This window comes from Spea bombifrons, chromosome 10 (assembly GCF_027358695.1).
Source record: "Spea bombifrons isolate aSpeBom1 chromosome 10, aSpeBom1.2.pri, whole genome shotgun sequence".
Taxonomy (NCBI): Eukaryota; Metazoa; Chordata; class Amphibia; order Anura; family Pelobatidae; genus Spea; species Spea bombifrons.
The window spans coordinates 18,042,173-18,066,004 of NC_071096.1; the positions used below are offsets into that span (position 1 = coordinate 18,042,173).

A 23,832-nucleotide genomic window follows, 5' to 3' on the forward strand; every position below is an offset into this window, starting at 1 on the left:
AGGCCAGGGATAATACTATTAGAGTGTTGAATTTGATAGCACATGCGAACGAACACAAGATCTCCCTCGCTTTAATATCTATGGATGCCGAAAATCTTATTAGGGCCCTCTACTCTAATCCCTCCGCACAAATTAAAGTAAATGGCACATTGTCCACGCTTATCCACATTAAAAATGGCACTCGGCAAGGTTGCCCCCTCTCTCCACTACTATTCATTCTGACAATGGAGCCCCTCGCCTCCGCACTCAGGAGGAATGCTAATATCACCGGCCTAAATATCGCTAACCACACACACAAACTCGCAATCTACGCTGATGACATGCTTTGCATGGTCACGCAACCTTCTTCTTCACTCCCACACATCGTTAGGGAACTACACATCTTCAAAGACCTCTCTAATTATGCCATAAATTTACAGAAATTCGAGATTTTAGGAATTAATGTGCCCTTACCCCTACGAGAAACCTTGGCTAGGACCTTCCCCTTTAGGTGGCAGCCTAAGGCCATCAAATACTTAGGTCTCTGGATCACGGTGGATCTCTCCCAGCTTTAGACATTGAATTTTGACATTGACACTCTCCTCGGTACTCGGGGATCTCCTCAAATGGGCTGTGCCACATATATATTGGTTTGGCCGTATAGGTGTAATAAAAATGAATATACTCCCTAGGTTTTTATACCTATTACAATGCCAACCTATTTCCTTCCCCAGAGCTTACTTCAAAGCCTGCCACAGGGCTTTCCGTAAATTCATATGGGGGGACTGTAATCCTAGACTCTCGTTCCAACATTTGGTCAGACCCAAAAACAGAGGGGGCCTGGGGGTCCCCAGTGCGGAGTGGTATTGGTTAGCATCTCATCTTTGCCGTATCGTGGAGTGGTCCCTGGAGGTTCCGAAGCTATGGATACCTCTAGAAAACTCGTTCCTGGTGCACCATGTTTTGGCAGTTCCATGGTTACCACGATTATTAGTACATAAACACCCCACGATCTCGGCCATGCTACGAGTCTTGGGTCGGCTCTCTTGTCGTCGCCTTCTCACGACTTCTCCGAGCCCTCTACTTCCCCTCACACATAACCCAGCCCTCCTCATCGACTTACAAAGGGTCATACCAGACCTTTTAACACGCCTGACAACGAAACATGTTAGAATATGTCACCTTCTCCAGGGCACTGAGTTTAAACCCATTACTGATTTGACCAGGCAGCCCCCCCCTTTCAGACGGTATTCTTGCACCACCAACTAAAACACTACATCTCCTCTCTTCTTCCTAACTCACCAGGGAGCTGTCCAATTTCGAGCAGTTGTGTATTTTACCTAATGAACCGTCCCATCTGCTCTCTTATATATATATATGCACTTGTAATTGACGCCCATTGTACCTCAAAGCCGTTCTATCTCAGTCTCTGGGAGAAAAATCTCTCTACCCAGTTTGCTGATGATGAATGGGATAAAATGTTGTTACTCACTCACAAAAGTGTAATTTTCACTAGAATCCAGGAATGCTTCTTTAAGTTACTATCCCGATGGTACAAGGTACCCCTGGAGTTGCACCACTACTTACCACAGGTCTCCCCCCATGCTGGAGTTGCACCACTACTTACCACAGGTCTCCCCCCATGCTGGAGGTGCGGCGAGGCGGCTGGCTCCTTTCTCCACTTGTGGTGGGAATGTAAAGATATATTTGCCTGTTCTGGGAGGCTGTGACCAGGGTAATTATAGATGTGTCTGATCCTGACTTTGTTGCTTCACCTGAGTCTATGTTACTTCTCCATACACATGTCTCTTTTGGAACCTACAAGAGGTCCTTAACTATCCACTTGAGTCAGGCAGCCAAGTCGATTATTCCACGGTTCTGGAAAAGACCGGGACCTCCGCCAATTGACGCCTGGATCTCCAGGGTCAATTTTATTTACCAAATGGAGGATCTTGTGGCCGCGTCTCAAGGGCGTGAATATAAGAATGGCCTCAAATGGCTCCCTTCGTTGTCTTTCATGACTTCGACCTGCCTATTAGACGTCGGCTACAGGCGGTCTCCCCAAGTGTTAACGAGCAGGGTTACCCCGGCGGCTACACCCGCCTCTAATACTGACCACTAAATATATTGTGTGACTGAGCTTCTACTTTTAGTTCTGCTGCATTACACAACTTTTTGATGGCTTTATTGTGCAGTGAGATACACGGTTTTCCGTTTTGTTGTTACTTGGTTCTCGTTTCATACACTGTAATACTATATGTCGCAACATTGTATTCTCCGGACTTTCCATTATGCCTTTTCCGCCGATAATGGCGTTCACGCGACTCTGGTATGCGGTAATAACATGATCCTCTTATGTACCCGACTTTGTCTATTCTACTGTTTGACACTGTGGATCGCTTTTGCCGCTTTTATCTGTATTGTACAACTCATTGCACATTGTACATCAAGAACTTGTCATCTATGTGTTTTACCGTTGTGCATGTCTCAATAAACGGAGAATTGTCAAGAAACCAGTTTGAGATGATGTGAGCTTTGTGACATGATGCATTATCCTGCTGGAAGTAGCCATCAGAAGATAGGTACACTGTGGTCATAAAGGGATGGACATGGTCAGTAACAATACTCAGATAGGCTGCGTTTAAACGATGCTCAATTGGTATTAAAGGGCTTAAAGTGTGCCAAGAAAATGTCCCCCACACCATTACACCACCACCAGCAGCCTGAACCGTTGATACAAGACAGGATGGATCCCTGCCATCTGAATGTCGCAGCTGGAATCGAGACTCATCAGACCAGAGAACTTTCTTCCAGGCTTTCATTTTCTAATTTTGGTAAACAGTTTCCTGTTCTTTGCTGACAGAAGTGGCACCCGGGGTGGTCTTCTGCATACCTTGGTTGTAACAAGTGGTTATTTGAGTTGCTATTGCTGTAAAAGTGTCTAACACACTTAACATCTCTGCTAACCCCAATAAGATAAAAGGACCATATGTAATCATTGGTATAGGCAATAGTCAAAAATATGTAATCATTGGTCGTAAATAAATGATCACTGGGATATATTAATAGTCTTGAATGATAGGGAAAAGGGTTTCCCTGACCTTAAGTATGGAATGAAGGACTTGCTGAACAGACATTCTATAGATAGGATTGTAACTTGTTAAAGCATGGTACAATTGTGACTGTAAAAGGGCATTGCAATATGCTTGCAGTGACAGCCTAAAATAGGGTTTGGATGTGTAAAGACATTAGTAAGCATGTTTCAACACCCAATCAGGAGAAGACCAATAGATTGAAATAGTTATCCAAACCGCATATAAGCAAGGCATTTGTATGGCATGGAGGAGAGGTTAGGGAGGAAAGGTTAGAGGAGATGCACTTACCATCCACGGACTCTTCCCTCCCTCCATCCTCAGGAATGCATAGGACAGATGTCATGAACTAAATTCTTCTCAAAGGTTTTGTAAGACTTATTTTGTATTATTCTGATTATCTACTTTTGATATTTATTATCCATTTTTGTGTGTATTAAATATTTTACCTTTGCTTGCACCTAAGTGACTCTGCCTATTTTTGTAACGCATATATACAGATATTTGTGTACGGAGTCTGGGACATTAGTGTGATGAACGAGAATAGTGAGACTGACAAAACGCCTACCTATAAGATCTGAGGTGTGCCGTGATCTTGATGGACGGTAAGCCAAAAAGAGGCCAAAAGGTAAGCATTGCAAATATTTATTCCAAAACTGCAACAAGGTGATCAGTCAACAAGTTTAGAAAAAGCGATACCCATTTCCACCTGCGGATCTGGGATGTACCTAGCATAACACCCAGACTTCCATCTACCAAGATGCTTGATGACGTGGGCAGGCACCCCATTCTTAGAAGCAGCTGAAGCTGCGCCTATACGGAAGGAGTGAGCTAAGAAACTCTTAGCGTCGCGACCTAAATTAGCCAATAGGATACGTACATGCGTAATAAACTGTATGGTGGTAAGGGGTCTAATTGGGAAAGGAAGCAGAGGACTATCTGGTGGTGTGTCTGCTAAAGCGGATAACAGTAGGTCCAGAATTGCCATTGGACACCATTGATTCTGTGTAGCAAAAATCTTAATGAACACGCCCGGTCCTGTCTGATGTGTCTTGCAACGTCACAAATGCAAGTGGTAACCCTGCGGCTCTCTGGTTAAATTGTTTTTCCGCAGCACGAGGGACTGACTGCCGAGTAAGAAAACTCGCTGGGCCGCAGGAAACCATAAAAGGCCAAAAATATGGCAGCCCTGAGCACCAAGCTCTGCAGTACCCCAAACGGACAACTTCCGAGCAAGGAAGCCATACCTTGAACCAGGGTACCAGAAATAGGCAACCTCATGCGCGATGGGCGTTGTATTTTCTGCAACCCAGTGAGCGCCGCTTTGATTGGCCTAGAAGCAAACAACGAAGAAATGTCGGGGTCGGCTATAGACCTAAAGTGCTGTATCCCCACCAGATATAGTCTAATGGTACTATAGGACAGGTTAAGGTCCGTGTGACAATAAGATATGAAGGCTAGTATATACCGCGTGTCACTAGAGTCCTGGCCAGGATATAAATCCTGGAATCTAGCAAAGGTATTCCAGGCCGTGGTATAAGCCTTTCTAGTATTATGGGACAGGGAGCTGTCGATAAGGGCAAAGGGCGTTGTCCACATGCACTTTCAATCTATGGTGAGCTGGGAGAAGTGCGGTGCAAGCTTGGGTAAGGGGTCTGCTGCTGGATTCTGTAAAAAAAAAACATACGGAAATTAGCCCGGGAGAGGGCATCGGCCGCCGAGTTTAACACTCCTGGTATGTGAGCGCCCTGGAAATGAAAATTATGATGCAGAGATAACCACACAAGCCTACGCAAAAAAAGACATGATCGACAGTGACTTAGACCGACCTTTATTGAGAATAAGAGCCGTTGCCTGATTGTCTGTATAAAAAATGACCGTCCTACCTGACCATAAATGACCCCATACAAAAGCAGCGGCGACTATAGGGTATACTTCGAACAGAGCCGAAGTGTCGGAGAAAGCATGTATCTGAAGAATCTCAGAAGTCCAAGGGCCTGCCATCCAGTGATTATCAAAGATAGCCACAAAGCCACGTGGGGCTGCGGCATTGGAAAGGACATGAGGCGAATCATGGGACGGCTGAGGGATGAACAAAGACACACCGTTCCAGTTACGTAAAAATAAATCCTGCATAACAAGATCTGCCTGTGCTGCTACATTATAAAGTAATGATAGAGCTATCAACGGGCGCTAAGGGTAGCAAAGACAAAAGCCTGGATACGAAGGAATAATTCTCATGGCAAAATTAAGCATGCCCAGCAACGATTGGAGTTCTTTCCTGGAACAGGCAGCTGAGAAGACTAGGCCATGGATCGTCTGCCTAATACGGTCTAATTTGTCAAGCGGGAGACTAGCTAACATGCGGGACATGTCCAACGTAATCCCTAGGAACGTAATTATCCTATCTGGTCCCTCGACCTTATGAGAGGCTAACGGGATATTAATATCCTGAAACACGGACATGAGTCTGTGGAGGTCCTGGGGCGGACGTTCAGGAGGCTTGATCAAAAGAAAGTCATCCAGATAGTGGATGACCACAGGATGAATGAAGGATGGAGGAAGAGGTAAGAGATGGGGAGAAAGGGGTGTAAGGGCAGTGTATATGTGTGTGTTTATGGCCAGTGTACGTGTATATGTGTGTGTAAGGGCAGTGTATGTGTATAGGTGTGTGCAAGAGCAGTGTATGTATATATATATATATATGTGTGTGTGTGTGTGTGTGTGTGTAAGGGCACTGTATGTGTATGTGTGTGGGTATGGGCAGTCGTGTGTAAGGGTAGTGTATGTGTATATGTGCATTTATGGGTAGGTGTGTGTAAAGGTCCTGGGAGGGAGGCTAACATTAGCCTTTTTTAATAAAAAAAATCTCTGCTGCTGTTGACTACTCTTGCAATGATGGTGCATTATGGTGGACACCTGGCTAGCTGAGAGTCATGGGAATTGTAGTTTACAGCTAGCATCTGCAGCTTTACTGTTGACTGCACTTCCCATGATGCTCATCCAGCATCATGGAAGTGGTATATCTGACTGAGCCTCATGTGAACTGTGGTTAACAGCAGATGATGTGACAGATGCCACTCCCATGATGCCTAGTCATGGTGGACACCTGGCTGGCTGAGCATTATGGGAATTGTTGTTCACAGCTAACATGTGCAGCTTTATCTACCATTAACTGCACTTCCCATGACGCTCAGCCAGCATCATGGAAGTAGTATGTCTGGCTGAGCCTCATGGGAATTCAGTACAATGTGTTGGTTATTTTTAATACGTATGACAATTGCTTGTATTGGTGAGTTCTGCGTGAGCAATTTTTTTTTTAAAAAGTGTCCTTCTCACATTTTGGGAGGTATGTGAAGGGGTTAATTATACTTAAAAAAAAAAATCTAAAAAATTAGATGATCTTGCAAAAAAAGCTGGCTAAACAAGATCATACTATACCATCACGGAAGTCATAGCTTTACTATAATTCATCAGACGTGTTTGTTTAAATGTTAAAGATTTTACAAGAAAACACTTATTTTCAATATATTCCCATATACGGTATAAACCAATAGCTAACTTCCGAAATGTAAAGGATATTTAATTTCAAACACAATACTCAAACTGCGCACTTATTGCTACAAAAGCTATGGATTCCAAAATCTTAACGTATAGGTGTGCACATGTGTGTGTGTCGGGTGTAGCCCATTCCACACCAGTAGTTTCACATATTCACCGAAAATGTTTACTACACGACCCTTTTGATACGGTCCTGAACGCAAGCGCATTCTCATCTCAGAATTTTGCCTTATAAAATGACACAAAGTAAAATTAGCTGACAAAAGACATATATGTATAATCGGAGCATGGTTTACAAACAAACAGACATTTGCACTTTTGTTAGATGTTTTTTTTCTAAACCCAGCCTTTCATACGAAAATGACCTATTTGCCTCAGAGTTATGTTAAATAACCAATAAGAATGAAGCTATGAATTCTTTTGGCTATTACGGCTTGTAAGAGGCGCGCTATGATAGGCGGGTCATCTGCTATACGCATGAGAGTTTTATGGCGTACGTTGTGGGCTGGAAGCGGTGGTCATGCGTCTGAGGTAATGAGTAAGTAAGAAATTTGGTGCTTTGGGAAGGTAGGCACTTGAATGGTTGAGAGGAAATTTAGTCTGTAGCTCTAGATGGCGGATGATTTGAGAGGATGTGAATGTCATGCTTGACGTGATGCTAAGAAACAATAAAATTAATTGTGGCTCCCGAGTAAAAAAAGGGTCAGGATTTGCTGCTTTTAGGTTTGAGGTTGTGTCTCCTTTGGTCTAGGGAAAAGAGAAGACATCGCAATTATGGGAATATGCATCTTACAACGAATGGTTTCTTTTTTCAGTGGTCGTGTTATGGTCCTTTATCTGTGTTAGGCCGAAAAGAAACCGTTTCATCAGAAAGCTAAAAGTCAAATTATTTAATCTATGAATTCGCACTGAAAGTATGTACTTCATTGGTGCGTTTTAATTCAATATTACATTGCTTTGATTGTACATAGTCGCGATATAACTGAACAATTTGACAATAAGAATAAACACCAGTGTACTAAAAAAGTACATTTCTGAAATCCACTTATAGCACTTAAATACTAAGCGACTGCTGTAATTGTGTACAAAAATAATGCAATGTAAAATTTAAAAGTAAGGTTGCTGTTGTGTATGTGTTCAGGTTTTTGAATTGAGAAATCTTTATGTAGCAGAGAGAAAATAGCATGTGAAACAGCAGTTTGTTAAAATTAGAAACATAAAAATATATATAGTATGCAGCAGGGAATGTGAGATTCTGCTGATATAGTGGGCTTCTTTTCTTGTATTATGATTTCACAAATTCGCAGACACCAGCTTTGTGTCCGTTTGCAGTTTCTTTTTAGACCTCTGGTCTATTTAAACACTGGAGAGATTTGAGTGAACCACAGCACAGACCTAGTGACGGATCAGTACTATGTCTCATAATGATGAACCATAAATCCTAGCTTTTCTGTACTAAAACAAGAGGTCATTTTCACAGAACTAAACAATTATTCCAAAATATTATTTTTGAAACAATGTGTTGGCTAAAGCTTTGTCTAGGATAGTCCTATAATTTTAGCATTTTGAGTTTCCTCTTGCTTGGTTTACTTGTTGAGGTCATATTCATAAGTCAGTGACTGTAGGTGTGTGATGCTGTTCCTTCATTTTTACCCTGTTATGTTTAATGTATCCCCTCTTTGAGGATTGAAAGAAATCTTTTATTGACAGCAGCGATACTTTCATGCAGTCGGAAAAGAATGTAGGCTAGCGTTTATTCGCTAAAGAGCAAGTTGTCAATTGTGTTGCAGTTACATCTCGCATCTCTGCATTTAGAAAGGCCATCGTCATAATGCACAAGAAATGCTTCAAGGATAGTTTGAATGGTGTTGCGTAAAACATTTAAAATTGGTGAATGTTTTAAAGCGGCCTTATGGACTGAACAATGCATTATGTAGGGCCAGCTTGGCCACTTTTTACAGAGGAAAACAAGAAAACAACCTTGCTGTCCTCCACATGTAATTATTGCAGCATCTCATTTATTGATCCAGTCTACTCTTTTTATACACAAAAGCCTTCCCATTACGGTATGGCCACCACTCAGCATAGTATCCCAATTGCTCTCTTACAATGTTTTTGTCCTCCAGCTGTTGCAGCTTTAATAAATCTTGCCTTTCCAATAGCACACTCTCCCGTGTACAATTATTTATCTGTAAAGCGTTTAAAATATTGCATATAAGCATGCTACTTTGAGACTATGGATAGACTAACAGGTAATTTATATACTTACAAAGGTAGTACAATAAGTTTTAGCTATAAGAAAGTAAGTAGTTAAGATATTACTGCACAAATATCATAAAATGTGTGTAATATAAAATATTTGTAATTATGTAATTGATACATGGATCAATTTTTGTTTTCCGTGATAACGTGATAGCATTCGTTGTTATGTACTTGTGTTCTGTCTGTTTGGTAGTAATTAACCTACTTTGTTTCCTGACAGATTGCCTTAACTCTGGCTTCCTTGATAACTGCATCCTCATCTTCTCACCCAGTCGAGTGGGCCAAGACTTTTTCATAATGTAACCTGCACACCCTCTTAGAATCTACTAAGCATACATTCATACGCCAGCCTACGTTCAGTCAAATACAAATTATACACATATGATCCTATTCATTAACTCGGGTGTATCCAGTTATGTTCAGTATTAATTGCATATTCTCTTACATGAACAAGTATCACCTGTGCATTACAAACACTTAATAGGGCACAAGGATTTACTAGGTGGCAACACGATCTTATATACTCTAGCCCAATATTTTGTCCTTGTGTGCCCTACCATCTCCACATAGTGTTGTCATGTCACTTAGTGTGTCCCCTCCTGCTCTCCTCTGGCTGGAAGATGTGTGCATACTGATGTTTCTAAGGACACGCAGACTGGTACTTCAGGTTGGGATTTTGATATGTGCTGTACTGTTGCTCCTTTGGGTGTCCGTATTTCTGTATGGCAGCTTCTACTACTCGTATATGCCGACAGTGAGATACTCCAGCCCTGTGCATTACCAGTACAGGTATGTCTCCGTTTACACAGCTCCCCAAAATATGTTATCAGGTGCATCCCTAACACAGTAGTTTGCAGGGGAGTGAACATTTCTGCTCCATTTCACCATGTATTTTTAGAGTCTCCCCTTTACTTAAAATATAGGTACGGTGTGCATAATAGATATCAATATTAGTATGTTTTATTCAGGGAAAATCTGACCCTTTCTTCAAGGAGAAGCTCATTAAGGTTAAGATACTCATCTCTCCTACAAATTGTTTAGGTGATATGCCTGTCAGTGATATATAACATATTTTTAACCAGAACACTAATATAAAATAGGCATGCAGTATATATTTAACCCCTTCAGGACCGGGATTTTGATACTAAGGTCGCTAAAGGACCGGAGCCGTTTTTGTGTTTTTGCTATGTCTTTCTTCAACTGTAATTTATCTCTTATCAATTCGTGCACCCACACAAATCATATATTGTTTTTTTCAGCACAAGTAGGGCTTTCATTTGAATATTAAGCTGGGTAGTACATTGTTTTGTTTGAAATAAACTGGAAAAAGCATTTTTTTTTACAGTTTTGTATACATACAAATTGTACACACATTGAACCAGTGGGAAAATATTATCCAAAATATATTCATTAACTTGTCCTGATTTGGAAACAACCCAACATGGCCAGGATTTTCATCTGTTTTGACCAGTATAGGGAAAATATTGCAAGGCATGCATCACGTTTTTGAAATGTAATTTTTTTCAAATTTGGCATGGTAGTCTAATAACTGCAATAGTTGTCACAGATACTGATTATCCCCCCAAAATTATATGTTTATGAATAGTAGATAAGTCAAGGTGTACAACTAAGGTCATTTTGACACTTTTCAAACAGGGATTTTATTTTTGCATATGTTGCAATGTTGCTTTAGATTTCATATTATATTTTGTATAGAATATGTGCAATTGCAGAAGAAAACACCACATTTTGTTCACCAGCATCCCCCAGTTCCAACAAGGCCTCACTTGCATGGTTCATGCATTTTTTTGAGGAAGCTATGATGGCAAAACTGGAACATGTGCATTTTAGTTTTCAAATTTGGAATTTTCAGAAATTGGTTTACTTGGCCCATATCCCATTTGGGTGATTTTGGAAGCCCCCCCCACTGTAAATTACCCGATAAAAGTATATGTTTCTGAACAACAAACAAGTCAAGGTGTTCAACTAGGGTAATTTTGACAGTTTTCAGGCAGCCATTTCTTCATTGATGTCTGCCAAAGTTCATGGAAAATTTATTTTATTGCGTTTTTAACGCATACATTTCAATGTTGCAATTTATTTCTTGCACAACATATGTGCAACAGTGGAAGGAAACACCACATTTTGTTCACCAACATCCCCCGGTTCCAACAAGGCCTCACATGCATGGCTCATGCATTTTTTGAGGAAGCTATGAGGGCATATGGAACATGCGCATTTCAATTTTTAAACTTTTGAATTTTTATTTTTATCAGATTACTTGTAATTGACAGGTTTAGGCCGCTGACATTTTTTTAATTTTTATTAATAATTTGTGTTTTTTCATAATTACCCTAGATGACCCCTCTCTCTTTGTAGGGCAGGGTCATCCATGGGCTGCCATAATGATCCGATCACTCCTATTGGCCAGGAGTGATCTGATCATCATCAACCCAGCATTTGACCTGGAAGCACCCTGGACTTTTGTGGTCAGTGCTGTTGTTTTATTTATTTATTTATTTATTTTTTAATTTTATTTTTTACTTTTTTTTTTTTAAAACTCTTTCAATGCTGATGCTCCATTGAAGCACAGCATTGACTGATATTAACCCCTGCAATGCTGCGATGGGGGTCATACACAATCGCAGCATTGAAGGGGTTAATTGAGCAAGGGAGGGGGAGACCAAAGAACCCTGTCTCCCTGTCCTGAAGCTGCCTCTGTCTCCCATAGACTGGAGATTGCAGGGGAGGAGTCTCTTTGATCAGTCCTACAGGACTGATCAAAGAGCTTGTGGGGGCTCGTTTTTGCTGTTGCTGGTGTGCCTGGGCTTCCAAGCACACCACCAGCAGCAGAGCCCCATATAAAATGGGAATTAACCCCTTCAATGCCGCAATCGTGGCATTGAAGGGGTTAACGCTGCACTGACGCTCTCATGGAGCGATCAGGCAGCAGGGAGGTGTTGTCAGGTCCCAATCAACACACCACCCCCTTCCCTGAAGCTGCCTGTGGCAGCTGAAAACGCGATTGCAGGTTTTTCTGCAGTCGCGGTTTCAGCCTAGAGAATCACTCCGTGGGAGTGATCGTAGGCTTGGGGGCGGGCTTAGAGTGGCTGTGCTGGTCTGCCCAGACTCCTGGGCAGGCAGCAGCAGCGCCCCCGTGATCACCACGATTGTGGCGATGTGGGGGCGTTTTGTGGGGATGACTTACCTGGTACGTCCCGGTCTACCAGTGACCTATGACCAGGAAGTACCAGGTACGTCCCAGTCCTGAAGGGGTTAAATCCTTTTTTATTGTCTTATGATTGTAATGAATGTGTGTTTTCTTTTGTATATAGTAACTATATAATTTATCTCTATTCTTTTTTTATTTCACTTGTCTACCCATGATCATCTGCTATATAAGCCACTTGGTGACACAACACCCCACCGACATGCAGCATAGTGTGGGATATAATAATGTAAACAGTTCTTATGCAAATGTATGCAAACTACCATAATACTATGCAAAGGTTTTAAGCAGGTGTGGATAGAAATGCTGTAAAGTAAGAATGCTTTCAAAATAGACATGTTAATAGGTTATTATTTCACAAAATGCAAAGAGAGTGAACAGAAGAAAAATCTAATTTTTTCTTCCTGTTTACTCACTTTGAATTTTGTTAACCCCTTCAATACCCTATGGACGTACCGGTACGTCCAGCCCGTCTTGCAGCGTCAGGGAGACATACCTGCCGCTGCACAGGAGATCAGGCTGTCGTTTGATAGCCTGGACTCCCAACTGACAGCAGAAGCCGGCATTGTCGGCTTTCTGCTGTCCGATCTGATGTGACAGCTCCCGGCATGAAAGCCGGAAAGCTGTTACATTTCCGTTCCAGGTTGCGTCACTGCTGAGGTAACCCGGAAGTTCATCGGAGGACAGGATATCCCCTGCAGGGGATATCCTGTCCTCCGATGAGACACAGACGCTGCGATCTTTATGCATGTCTGTGAGGACCTGCATAGAGATCACAGTGTTTTCGGTGCAGGGGGATCACGTGGAGGGGAGTGAGAAACCTTGTCTCTCGCCCCCCCCTCCCATCCTCAAACAGAAAAGCATAATAATAAAAAAATCATTAAAATAATAATATAAGCTGTGATGTCATTGTGACATCACTGGCATGTTCAGGAGGTCCCTAAGAGGACCTCTAACCGTTTTTGTGTAAAAATATATAAAACATATATATATATATATATATATATATATATATATATATATACCGTATATTCCGGCGTATAAGACGACCCCCAACTTTTGCAGTTAAAATATAGAGTTTGGGCTATACTCGCCGTATAAGACTACCCCTCTACCCAGTATACAACAACCAGCCAATCACGGCAAGCGCTGTACCTTACCGGTGATTGGCTGGTTGTTGTATACAAAGCCTGCTTGGATTGGGTGGGTCAGCTCTCCCTAACATACGTACACACCAGCTTACAAACACACATATACACACACCTGTCCATACACATACACTGCCCATACACAGACATATACATACATACATACATACATACACACACACACACACATATATGTGTGTGTGTAAAAGCAGGGGTGTGTGGTGAGGGCAGTGTATAAATGTGTAGATATATATCTACACATACTAACATACGCCTGTCCATACATACACATTTATACACTGCCCTCGCCACACACCCCTGCTTTTATACACATACACACACCTGACCATACACATACACTGACCATCTCACACCAACATATATACACATACACTGCACTTACACCCCTTTCTCCCCATCTCTTACCTTTCTCATCTTCTGTCTTCCATCCAGTTGTGGGAGCGTGAGGTCTGTCATTTCAGACCTCTGCTTTACTGCTCCCTCATCACTGCGCGCCGACAATTGATGCCGAGCGCCGGGACATGACGTCATCCCGGCGCTCGGCATCAATAGCCGGCGCGTAGTAATTAGAGAGCACGGAAGCCGAGGTCTGAAGTGCCAGACCTAGAGCTCCCTAATGCTGGGCTAGTTAGAGGGAGGTTGTGATCTCCCCAACCAGCCCTGCTCATTGGGCGCCCGCTGACCAGGGCTAGTTGGGGAGATCAAGATCTTGCACCTACCTCGTCGTGGCCCTGAAGATCGGACCAGGGGAGGCGGCTTCTCCGCTCGCCCCTCCCCTTTTTTTTCTAATTGTGGCTAGTTTTTACTAAATTTCTCATTCTAAATTTTCAGCTAATCATCCAACTATGGTATCAAATGAAAGCTCTATCTCTCCTTGAAAAAACAGTTTACATGGGTACACTATTCACAGGAAAGGAGAATAATCGCTAAACCGACATACCGCGAAAATGGCAAAATTGCTCTGGGACTTGTACCAAAAACCCCTGGGATTGAAGGGGTTAAATGATAAACGTAAACATAACATAATATATTGGAAAGGAAACACAACTGTAGCAACCACTAGATCTAGTGCCTGAAAATCGCACTGGTAAAAACAGAAACTAAAACACCCATGACATTTTTTCTGTAAGTTCTCTTTTGCTTCAAGTGAAAGGGGAAAATAATACCAGTGTATATATACTACTTGCCACATTGTTTGGTACTAAATTGACTAAAAATATTCAGCATATAGTTAAAAACATGTTTAATGTTACATAGTATTATAATTTAACAATTCAGGACACCATCAGACACCTTTTATGTGAATTGCTGCAGTTACTAAATAGACACAACTGTCGATTGTATTATATTGTTCTTAATCCGTAAACCAAATGCCTAGGGAAACTAACACACTGTCATTTACACCGACATTGCGCTTATTTTTCCTTTAACTAACATTGGTCTTTACTGTACATTCTTGATAATACCCTAAATTAGTTGGAAGGAATGTGTTACTGACAGTGACTATGATGCACGAGCACACATATATACACTATAATTTTTTAAGCGAGATATACTAACAGTTTAGATGATGGTCCTGTACAGGTTTTAATGTTGCTGCTTTTAATGTATTTTAGCTCCTCTTGTGACTCCCCAGCTGGAATACTTTGCTCATTCCCCACAGCCAATGTGTCTCTACTCAGAAATAATCGTGATCGGGTAAGAAGTAAATATATGATGGGATCTCTTGAATTTAATATTTAAACTATACCTGCTATTGAAAGTGTATCTGGTGAAAAGCAGTGTTGACTAGATCAATAGTATTTATCAGTTTAGTCCAATAAGACCTGTTAAACTGGACATATGCGTTCCATCTGCAGTCTATGTAGATTACAGATTTAGTTGTTTGGTTCTCCATGTTTATTAACAATTTTGTTGTGCTATGGGATGTACTATTACACCCTCAAACATGTTCAGTCTCCTCCACTTTGTGTTTGCAGGTACTAATACATGGACAGCCATACCGCATATCAATAGAGCTTAGACTCCCAGAATCATCAGTTAATCGTGATGTTGGGATGTTCATGGTTTCAATGTCCTGCTACACTCGAGGAGGGCAACAGATTTCCTACACAGCTCGATCAGTGAGTGACGGTTTACCACTATTACATGTCTTTTTTTTTTTTTTTTTTTTTACTTGTTTCCATTTTTCCATTTACAATTTCCCTGTCTCACCAGGCAATCCTCCACTATAAATCTCCTCTCCTGCAAACATTGGAGACCTTTACGTCCCTGCCTTTTCTGCTTCTCGGGTTATCTGAACAGCAGCAGTTTCTTGAGGTGGAACTGTACTCAGAATATCGAGAAGACTCGGTCAGTTTTTTTGTTTTTTTTTTTACTTTTTTTTAGCTAATAATTACTAAATTTAAATCACTTTAGTTTCATGTGCTTGCAAATATATAGATGACTTTTTCCTGGCATATAGTGGCAGTACAGATGGGTGTTGTTCTTCCTTAGGGACAAGGATCTGAAATACAAAGAGTTAAAACACTCCCCCTTCCCTAACTCTTCCTCCCGTTCACAACCCCCAAACCCGTTAAGCCATAGGCATAAAAATTATACAAAAAATGTACACCTTATAGTATGCTCCCTGGTGCTGGGAAAGTAGGGAAAATCTATATAAATTAAGTATTTCTGAAATCAGGACACCTGAATTGATAAATTTGGAGGGGCTTTTCCATCACTTTACCTAATTTTGTGAGGATTCAGAGGGAAAATTTTAAAAATATTAGTTTTGTTTTTTTCAAATTTTCGCTAGTTTTTACTAAATTTCTCATTCTAAATTTTCAGCTAATCATCCAGCTATGGTATCAAAAGAAAGCTATCTCTCCTTGAAAAAACAATATATAGTTTACATGGGTACGCTATTCACAGGAAAAGAGAATAATCGCTGAACCAACAGTGCAAAAATGGCAAAATTGCTCTGGGCTTTGAGGTACCAAAAACCCCTGTGATTGAAGGGGCTAAAAAAGCCTCTGCCCTGTAAAATTTTTTCTAAAAAGATAAAGGCTCCTTTAAGTCCAAATATATTTTGTGCACTGAGTGTGCCACCCCCTTGCCGGACAGCTGCAAAAAGGAGTTATGCAATCCTTGCTCAGCTTAACTTTTTGCTAACGAAAACAGGACATGCGGTTTTTGGCGTTGGCTTCTAGACAACCTTGCACGTACCCTTTAACCATTCAAGTCTACCTCTGTTTATGCTTTGGAGCCCAAGTTTGATGCATCTCATTCACGTTGGTTCCTGAATCTGTTGTCCTCGGGGGAGATTTCCAGGGAGTTAGCCTATGGCCATAACACCCTTAATGCGTCTGGTTAATTTCCACCTGGGAATACCAGGTGTTAAAAATCTACTAATTCAGGCTTGTCTTGTGAGGATTCAAAAGAACAAACTTCCACAAGAGCTTTGTAAATTTTCTAAAAACTCTCCAGGCGGTTACAAGAGGTAGTCCGTAAGAAGCATCCAAAGGATTTTGCATGTTGCCTAAGCTACAGGATCAGATGTGTAGGGAATAGTAGATCTGGGCGAGAGAGACCTTTTTTCTGAGCATTTTAGGGATTTAGCTTTAAGGTGAAGAGAAATTGGTAAATTATTCTAGCCTTGGTGCCTGAATAATTATAATTTTAATAAAGACAGGAGGCGAGTATTTTGCATTACTTCCTTTTACTTCTCACCCTAGCAGCAAAGAAAGAGTTAATGAACCAAGTGTGAACAACCAATAGAAAACAGTATACAGGTGGTATATAAACCCCTAAACAGTCCCTTTCTTCCTCTTTCATCCGCTGTGAACCGGAACCAAGGAAAGCCCAACAACCAACAGGTAACTCCAACCAGGAACAGAACAGGAACCGGAGTCCACGTATGAGAACCAGAGAGCGACGACACTCTTCAACCGGCAAACAGCACAGCCGTGGGTACGCCAGTGAAATCAAGCTGAAATAAAGAGAAAAACATGACAGGGAGAGATTCCATTCGCGAGCATTCAAATCGACAGTAGCATAAAGCAGCAGAAAATAAATCCAGTAAAACAGCAGGGAAGATAACAAAGCCCCAAGGCAAAAAACGCCAACCGGAGGATACTCACCCGTCAGTTACACCACACTCTGGGAGGGAAGGAGAAAAAACCGGGTGGGGAAATACTCGCCTCCTGTCTTTATTAAAATTATGATTATTCAGGCACCAAGGCTAGAATAATTTACCAATTTTAAGACAAGACAGGATGCTTCCTATTTAGCATTTTTAACGCCCGCAACTAACGAAATCGACACCGGGCGAAAATAGAAAGAGCGAAAGGTGGACGCACGGGACCAGTCTGCCGCCCGGAGAATGTCCGCCAAGGCCCCACCGGCCCGAAGAGCGCAGCACGCCGAGGCCCCTCACATCGAATGGGCGCCAAAGGAAGGGTCCACGCCCGCCAAAGAGAGGAGCCAGCGAACCCAACGAGCAAACGTAGGACATGAGACCGCCTTGACTGGTTTAACATAGGAAATAAGGAGCTGCGACTCCGAAGCAGGGCGGATCGAAGAGGAGCGGGAAAGGTAAGAACGGACGCATCTGGCAACGCATAGTTTGGGGTCGTCAAGGAGGTAAGGGTAGGAGACGGAAGAGGACAAGGATTTCGTCCTCCGACAAATGCTAAAGGAAACCCCTTCGGGGGAAAAGGATAGGGCGTTGGCGTCAAAAGCCCGAACATCCGACACCCTGCGAAAAGACAAAAGGCATAAGAGGGTGGCAAGTTTAGCTGACAACGATCTTGGACCTTGGGAGACGAAGCATAGCCTCCCTGGAGTCTATTTCGAAGCCCAGGAAAAGGATGCGTTGGGTTGGAGCAAGTTCGGACTTGAGGGTGTTGACAATAAACCCCAGTTGGTGTAGGGTCTGTACCACGAACTCTGTCTGCACCCGAAGGGTGTCTCTGGAGCCGGAGAACAGCAGATTGTTGTCTAGATAGACGATGCATCCGATACCCCTGGATCGGAACAAGGCCATCACTGGTTGCAGGAGCTTGGTAAAGCACCAGGGGGCTGAGCTGAGACCAAAGGGCAGAGCCTTGAACTGCCAGATGTGTTGACCCCAACAAAATTGAAGGAAACGTCTGTGTTCTGGGTGAATGGGAACGGAAAGGTAGGTGTCTGTAAGGTCCAGTCTGATGAACCAGTCGCCCTCTACCATAAGGTCCCGTAATAGATGGATTCCCTCCATTTTGAAGTGGCGATAAACCACAAAGGAATTGAGAGACCGCAGATTGATGACCGGGCGAAAGTCCCCGGATCGCTTTTTGACCAGAAAAACGGAGCTGAGGAAACCGACGGGTCCCCGAGCCCGCTGAATAGCCCCTTTGTCGCGCAAGGAGCGAAGTTCTGAGTCTATGAGGGACCGGTCCGCTAAGGATCGGTGCGGCGGGGGAGGAATGCGAACCTGGAAGGGAGGGGACACAAAATCTATCTGAAAACCCTGGACCGTTTGGAGGATCCAAGGGTCTGACAAAATCCACTCCCAATTGCGGAAAAAACTGGATATTCTGCCCCCAACCCGAGGAGGGAAAGAAAGACGAGACACAAGGACACATCTGGGTGACAGGGCCCACCAGGTCTAGGAGCTTATCTTGGGCTGACTTAAGCCCCTGTTCCAGCCCTTTTCTAGGGTCCCGTTTGTTAAGGGACAGCAAAGCAATAACATTTGGATCGAAGTCTGGGGTGAGCGCTACCTTATCAGGTATACAGGGCCGAGGGCGTTCTGCCCTGAGTTTGTTGCGGACAACCTTGGGAAGGGGTTTTCTCAGCCATTTGTGTTGATACAGAGCTATATGCTCAGGGGGCACCCATTCTGTGGTTCTAGGGTGATGCATGGTGGAGGGGTCGAAGAGAGCGGATCCAGTAGGGTCGAAGACCGGAAAGTCTGTCGAAGTAGAAGCCGTATGAGAGGTCAAAGATGCACCCAGGGTATGTTGAGGGTCGGCTAGGTGGGGCTCATCCACCAAACACTCACGGGTGAAACGTGAGTCAAAGTCTCTGGACGAAGCCAGATTAACAGATGCCTCTGATTCATTAGACAAATCTGCTCTCCAATAAACATATATAGGTGACCGCGCCCCTCACACCAAGTGAGTATAAATAATGCAAATGATACCAATTCAATGTAGCTTCAAGGAAATCCGAGCAGTATGTAAAATTCAATCATAAAACAAAGAGAAAAGAAAAAAACATCATAGTGTAATTTATCAAAATAGTTGTGTGTATATATCTAACAGGCAAAATGGACCCTTACGTCGTTTTGGCCTGTTAGATATATACACACAACTATTTTGATGAATTACACTATGATGTTTTTTTCTTTTCTCTTTGTTTTATGATTGAATTTTACATACTGCTCGGATTTCCTTGAAGCTACATTGAATTGGTATCATTTGCATTATTTATACTCACTTGGTGTGAGGGGCGCGGTCACCTATATATGTTTATTGTAGTTTTTCTTTAACAAAGTGGGGATTTGTTCTGAGGTGTACCAGCAGCACAATCACATTTATTTATTTATTACATTTTTTGCTTGTATATTTGTATCTTATATTATTTATATAATTTTATTGCGCACTACTCACTTTTTATTCACATCTGCTCTCCATTCGTCCACTATGGACAGTGGGTCATGTAGGGGGGTGTCAGAGGGTTTAGGGCGCTTGGCGGGTGCCTTACCCTTGCCAGCCGAAACACTGCTTCCTTTCCATGGGCGCTTAGAGCCAGAAGCCTCTCCCTCAGATTTCTCAGTCAGACTCTGAGGGGGGGGGTTGGGTTTAGAGCATCCCTGAGGGAGGCTGTCCCTGAGGCAGATTAGCCGACACTTTTGACAAAAAGGACTCCACAGAGTTTGAAAATTTTGCCTATAACCAGGCCATAGAGGCATCCTGGGATGGGACATCTGGGGGCGGTTTGGTGCTGAAGGAGAAAGTAGTAGACAAGGGGAACCGAGACCAGAAGGGAGAGATAAGTGAGATTCGGAAATCTCACCACAGGAGAGCGTACACCAGAAGATGTACACCAACAAAAGACATATACATTAACGTAGGAAATATGCAATTAAAATTGAGTATGCGTAATAAGACCAGCAATAAATATAAATATATTTTTTATATAAATATAAAAAATAAATATTAACTCTTTCTTTGCTGCTATGGTGAGAAGTAAAGGGAGTAATGCAAAATAGGAAGCCTCCTGTCTTGTCTTAAAATTGGAACAAAGGTAAATGTTCAGATTGCTCAGCTTTCAAAGAGAACATCCATCCCTATTGGGGTAGTGTCTGGTCTTAAAGCCCTATGGATAAGAGGGCAAAGACATCCTGTAGGCGTATGTTCCAATCTTCAGGATTCCAGTGCAAGTAGCATTGTCTAGCGCTTCAGTGGCTAGAGCTCTAGGCATCTGGTAACAGGCATTATAGCCTACGGCCATACCTCCCTGAATGCACCTGATCTCAGAAGCCAAGCAGGGTTGGGCTTGGTTAGCACTTGGATGGGAGGCCTTCCTGTCGGGAGAACCGGATACAGAAGTATCTAGTCAATTTAGGAAATTGAGCCTTTCTAATTGCTTTTCATTGTATCTGCCAAAGAAATGCTTAATCTCTCAGCCCTAAATATGGGTCTGTGATCAGTGGTCAGGAGAGCTTTTTGGCTGCGATCATATACGGCAAACTCAGCATCTAAGTCGGCCTTGTTTGATTTAACAAAGTGCAGACAATTTGCCTTTAAATGGCCAACACAAGCCACATTCCTGTGAAAAATTATTTTTTTTGAACTTTGACAGTCAAATCATCACTGGTATCGTTTTTGTTTCTCAAACAAGTTAGTGAACGTGAAAGAGTTGCGAGGGAAGCTGCCCAGTTCAGCCATCTTAAACCTGCAGACATGGGATATCTATCTAAAACTTTGTCTCATGTTCCACCCTTCTAAAAGAATCAATCCCAAACATCAGGAGTTTTCAGAGTGTTTACTCCAGGCTGTTCCTGGTTGTGAACCAGTTGGATCCTTCAGTCCAGTTTAAAGATGGTCTACGCCTGTATTCTATACAAGCATTTTAGAATGGAAACTATCCTCACAGTCACCCAACTACTGAACAAGGAGATTACATGGTGACCATGGACCTGACGGATGCTTATGTGCATGTGCCTATTGCAGTTGAATCCACTAAGATTCTAACGGTCTTAACATCTATCCCATATTGGCCAATACAGACTTAGTTCTCAGAGCTAAACAACATGGCCTCGAGTTTGGGAGCTGCCATTTTCGGCCCATCTGGTGGAGAACAGAATTCCTTCAGATGGTAATTTTGACGGCCTAGTTTTGGATTATCCTTAGAGATAATGGACTCTCCCATGACATGGCTGATGTCCTCCCTTATTCTGAGGTTTCGGGCTTGGAGGAAATTCCTCTCCTGGTGATGCAGGTTTTTTTTATTTCTTCTAGTTCCGTCCTCGTGTTTTTTGCAAGAAGGATTCTCAGCAGGTCTTTGTCTCAACCTCAAAAGGGCAAGTATCGGCCCTCTGTCTTTTTCTCCTTTCGGATTTGGCTTTGTATGTTCTGATCGGGAATATCTTTAAGTGGCAACTATTCGGCAACCCCCCAGACAGTCTCGTTTTCCTTCCTGGGTTTCTTACCTTGATTTTACTAGCTCTCTATTCAGTACCCTTCAAACCTCTGGAAGAAGTCTCTCAAGTGTTTGTCACTGAAGACGGCATTGTTGGTGGCTATTACTTCAGCAAAGCAACTGGGTAACTACTAACTCTGTCCTCAGCTGCGGAATTCACCTTTTTTTCCCCATCAGGATCGGGTATTTCCAGAGGAGTCTACGCCACAGATGGGATGTCCGAAGAGCTCTAAGACATTTCTACAGATCGCACTGCTGCTTTCCGCAATACAGATCAATTTATTATTATTTTAATTTTTTTGGTAGATCTTCAGATCAAGCAGGCCATCTCGAGGTGGCTTACAGAGACCATTCGACTAGCTCACTCAAGCAGCCGGCAAGTCATCTCATCCCATATTTCGGCTCGCTCCACGTGAGCTTTGTCTGGGTCTAGGGTTGAAAAGTCAACCTCATCTCCTGAAGAAATATACGGTCTTCCTTCGATGCATTTGTCCAGCATTACTGACTTTACATCTTCTCCTCCTCTGTGGCGTTTTTTTCTGGCGCAGGATGCGCCAGTCAGTGGCCTCTTAAGTATTCCCCTCCCATTGGTTATCTTGTCTTGCTATATCCCATCTGTGCTGCCACTATATGCCAGGAAAAACAGGAATTTTATACTCACCGTAAATTTTTTTTCCTTAATATAGTGGCAGTACATGTTTCCCTCCTTCATTTTGTCTACCATTAAAGATGTTTTGCAAGCATGTTTGTATTCTTGGTACTTACTGGCTGTGTTTGGTCCGGTGTGCTCTTATGGGTGAGGAGGAGGAGTTAGGGAAGGGGGAGGGTTTTAACTTTGTATTTCAGATCCTTGTCCCTGAGGAAGAACACACATCTGTACTGCCACTATATTAAGGAAAAAATAATTTACGGTGAGTATAAAATTCCTGTTTTTTCTATTAGGGGAAAAATGTGTGAGGTTATATGTGTCTTAAATATACACGTGTCTTGTTTACATATAATTTCCTCTTCTGAATTCTGTGTTCAAAGCCTTTTATTTCAAGCTCTTGTTCTCAACTTTCACCTCCACATGGGTTCATACTTATTCCATTTTCCTTGCTTAGTATGTTCCTACTATAGGTGCTGTGATACAGATCCAGAGTGTCAGGATACAGATCTATGAAGCTGAGCTCCGAGTGCATGCACATTTTACTGGACTGAGGTGAGACTTGTGCAAAAAATCCAGTTGAGTATTTTGATCATCTAGACAGCTCACAAATGGCAGATTGGGTCGATAATGGTTCAGTAAGGCTAATAAATAGGTATCGTACGCATAGTGGCATAGTTGTCTTGTAAAACATTTGTTCCAGATAATGACCCTTTGCCAGTACCATTATAAAAGGTACCTGGTGTTTATACTGAGCTGACAACTCCTTAGACGAATGAGTGCTAACAGAGAATGGTCAAATGTGCTGTGTTCTTTGAGTAGCTAGACTTTTGTCACTTGGGGAACTGCAGGCCGCTACGTATTATAGGTTTCAACAATATATTGAGTTGTTGGGTTCATACCCAAACACCAATACACATTCCCCCCCACACACTATTTTTGGCTCCTGGACCTAGATCCTCATGATTATGCCTGTATCTCAAGTAAAGTGAATTTGAATTGTATTGTTCAATGTTTGCGGTAGATGGTGTGAGTAGAAGGGTTGATAGAGGGAAGGTACGCTCCTTACGGATAAACAGCCTTTGGCTATACAACTTCTAATTATCACCACTAGGATGAAGCCACAAAGCGGAATGGCTATAGCAATTGAAGGCCACAAATAACTTTGCTATCTACTTTTTTTTCAGTTACTTTTATTTCTATGTTCTGCCAGTTCAATGACAA

At 42.4% G+C, this 23,832-nt stretch overlaps 1 protein-coding gene across 3 annotated transcripts in view; it reads left to right on the top strand.

Annotated features, from left to right (window-relative positions):
* The first annotated feature begins 9,443 nt into the window (after positions 1-9,443).
* BSCL2 (BSCL2 lipid droplet biogenesis associated, seipin) overlaps positions 9,444-23,832 on the top strand; it is a 58,140-nt gene continuing 43,751 nt past the window's right edge. For all 3 annotated transcript variants that reach the window (XM_053449036.1, XM_053449035.1, XM_053449034.1), the window contains exons 1-5: positions 9,444-9,683; positions 14,909-14,990; positions 15,272-15,415; positions 15,510-15,644; positions 23,066-23,163. In XM_053449036.1, the coding sequence (XP_053305011.1) occupies positions 9,472-9,683; positions 14,909-14,990; positions 15,272-15,415; positions 15,510-15,644; positions 23,066-23,163 (671 nt within the window). In that variant the 5' untranslated portion in view covers positions 9,444-9,471. The remainder of the gene's footprint in view (positions 9,684-14,908; positions 14,991-15,271; positions 15,416-15,509; positions 15,645-23,065; positions 23,164-23,832) is intronic.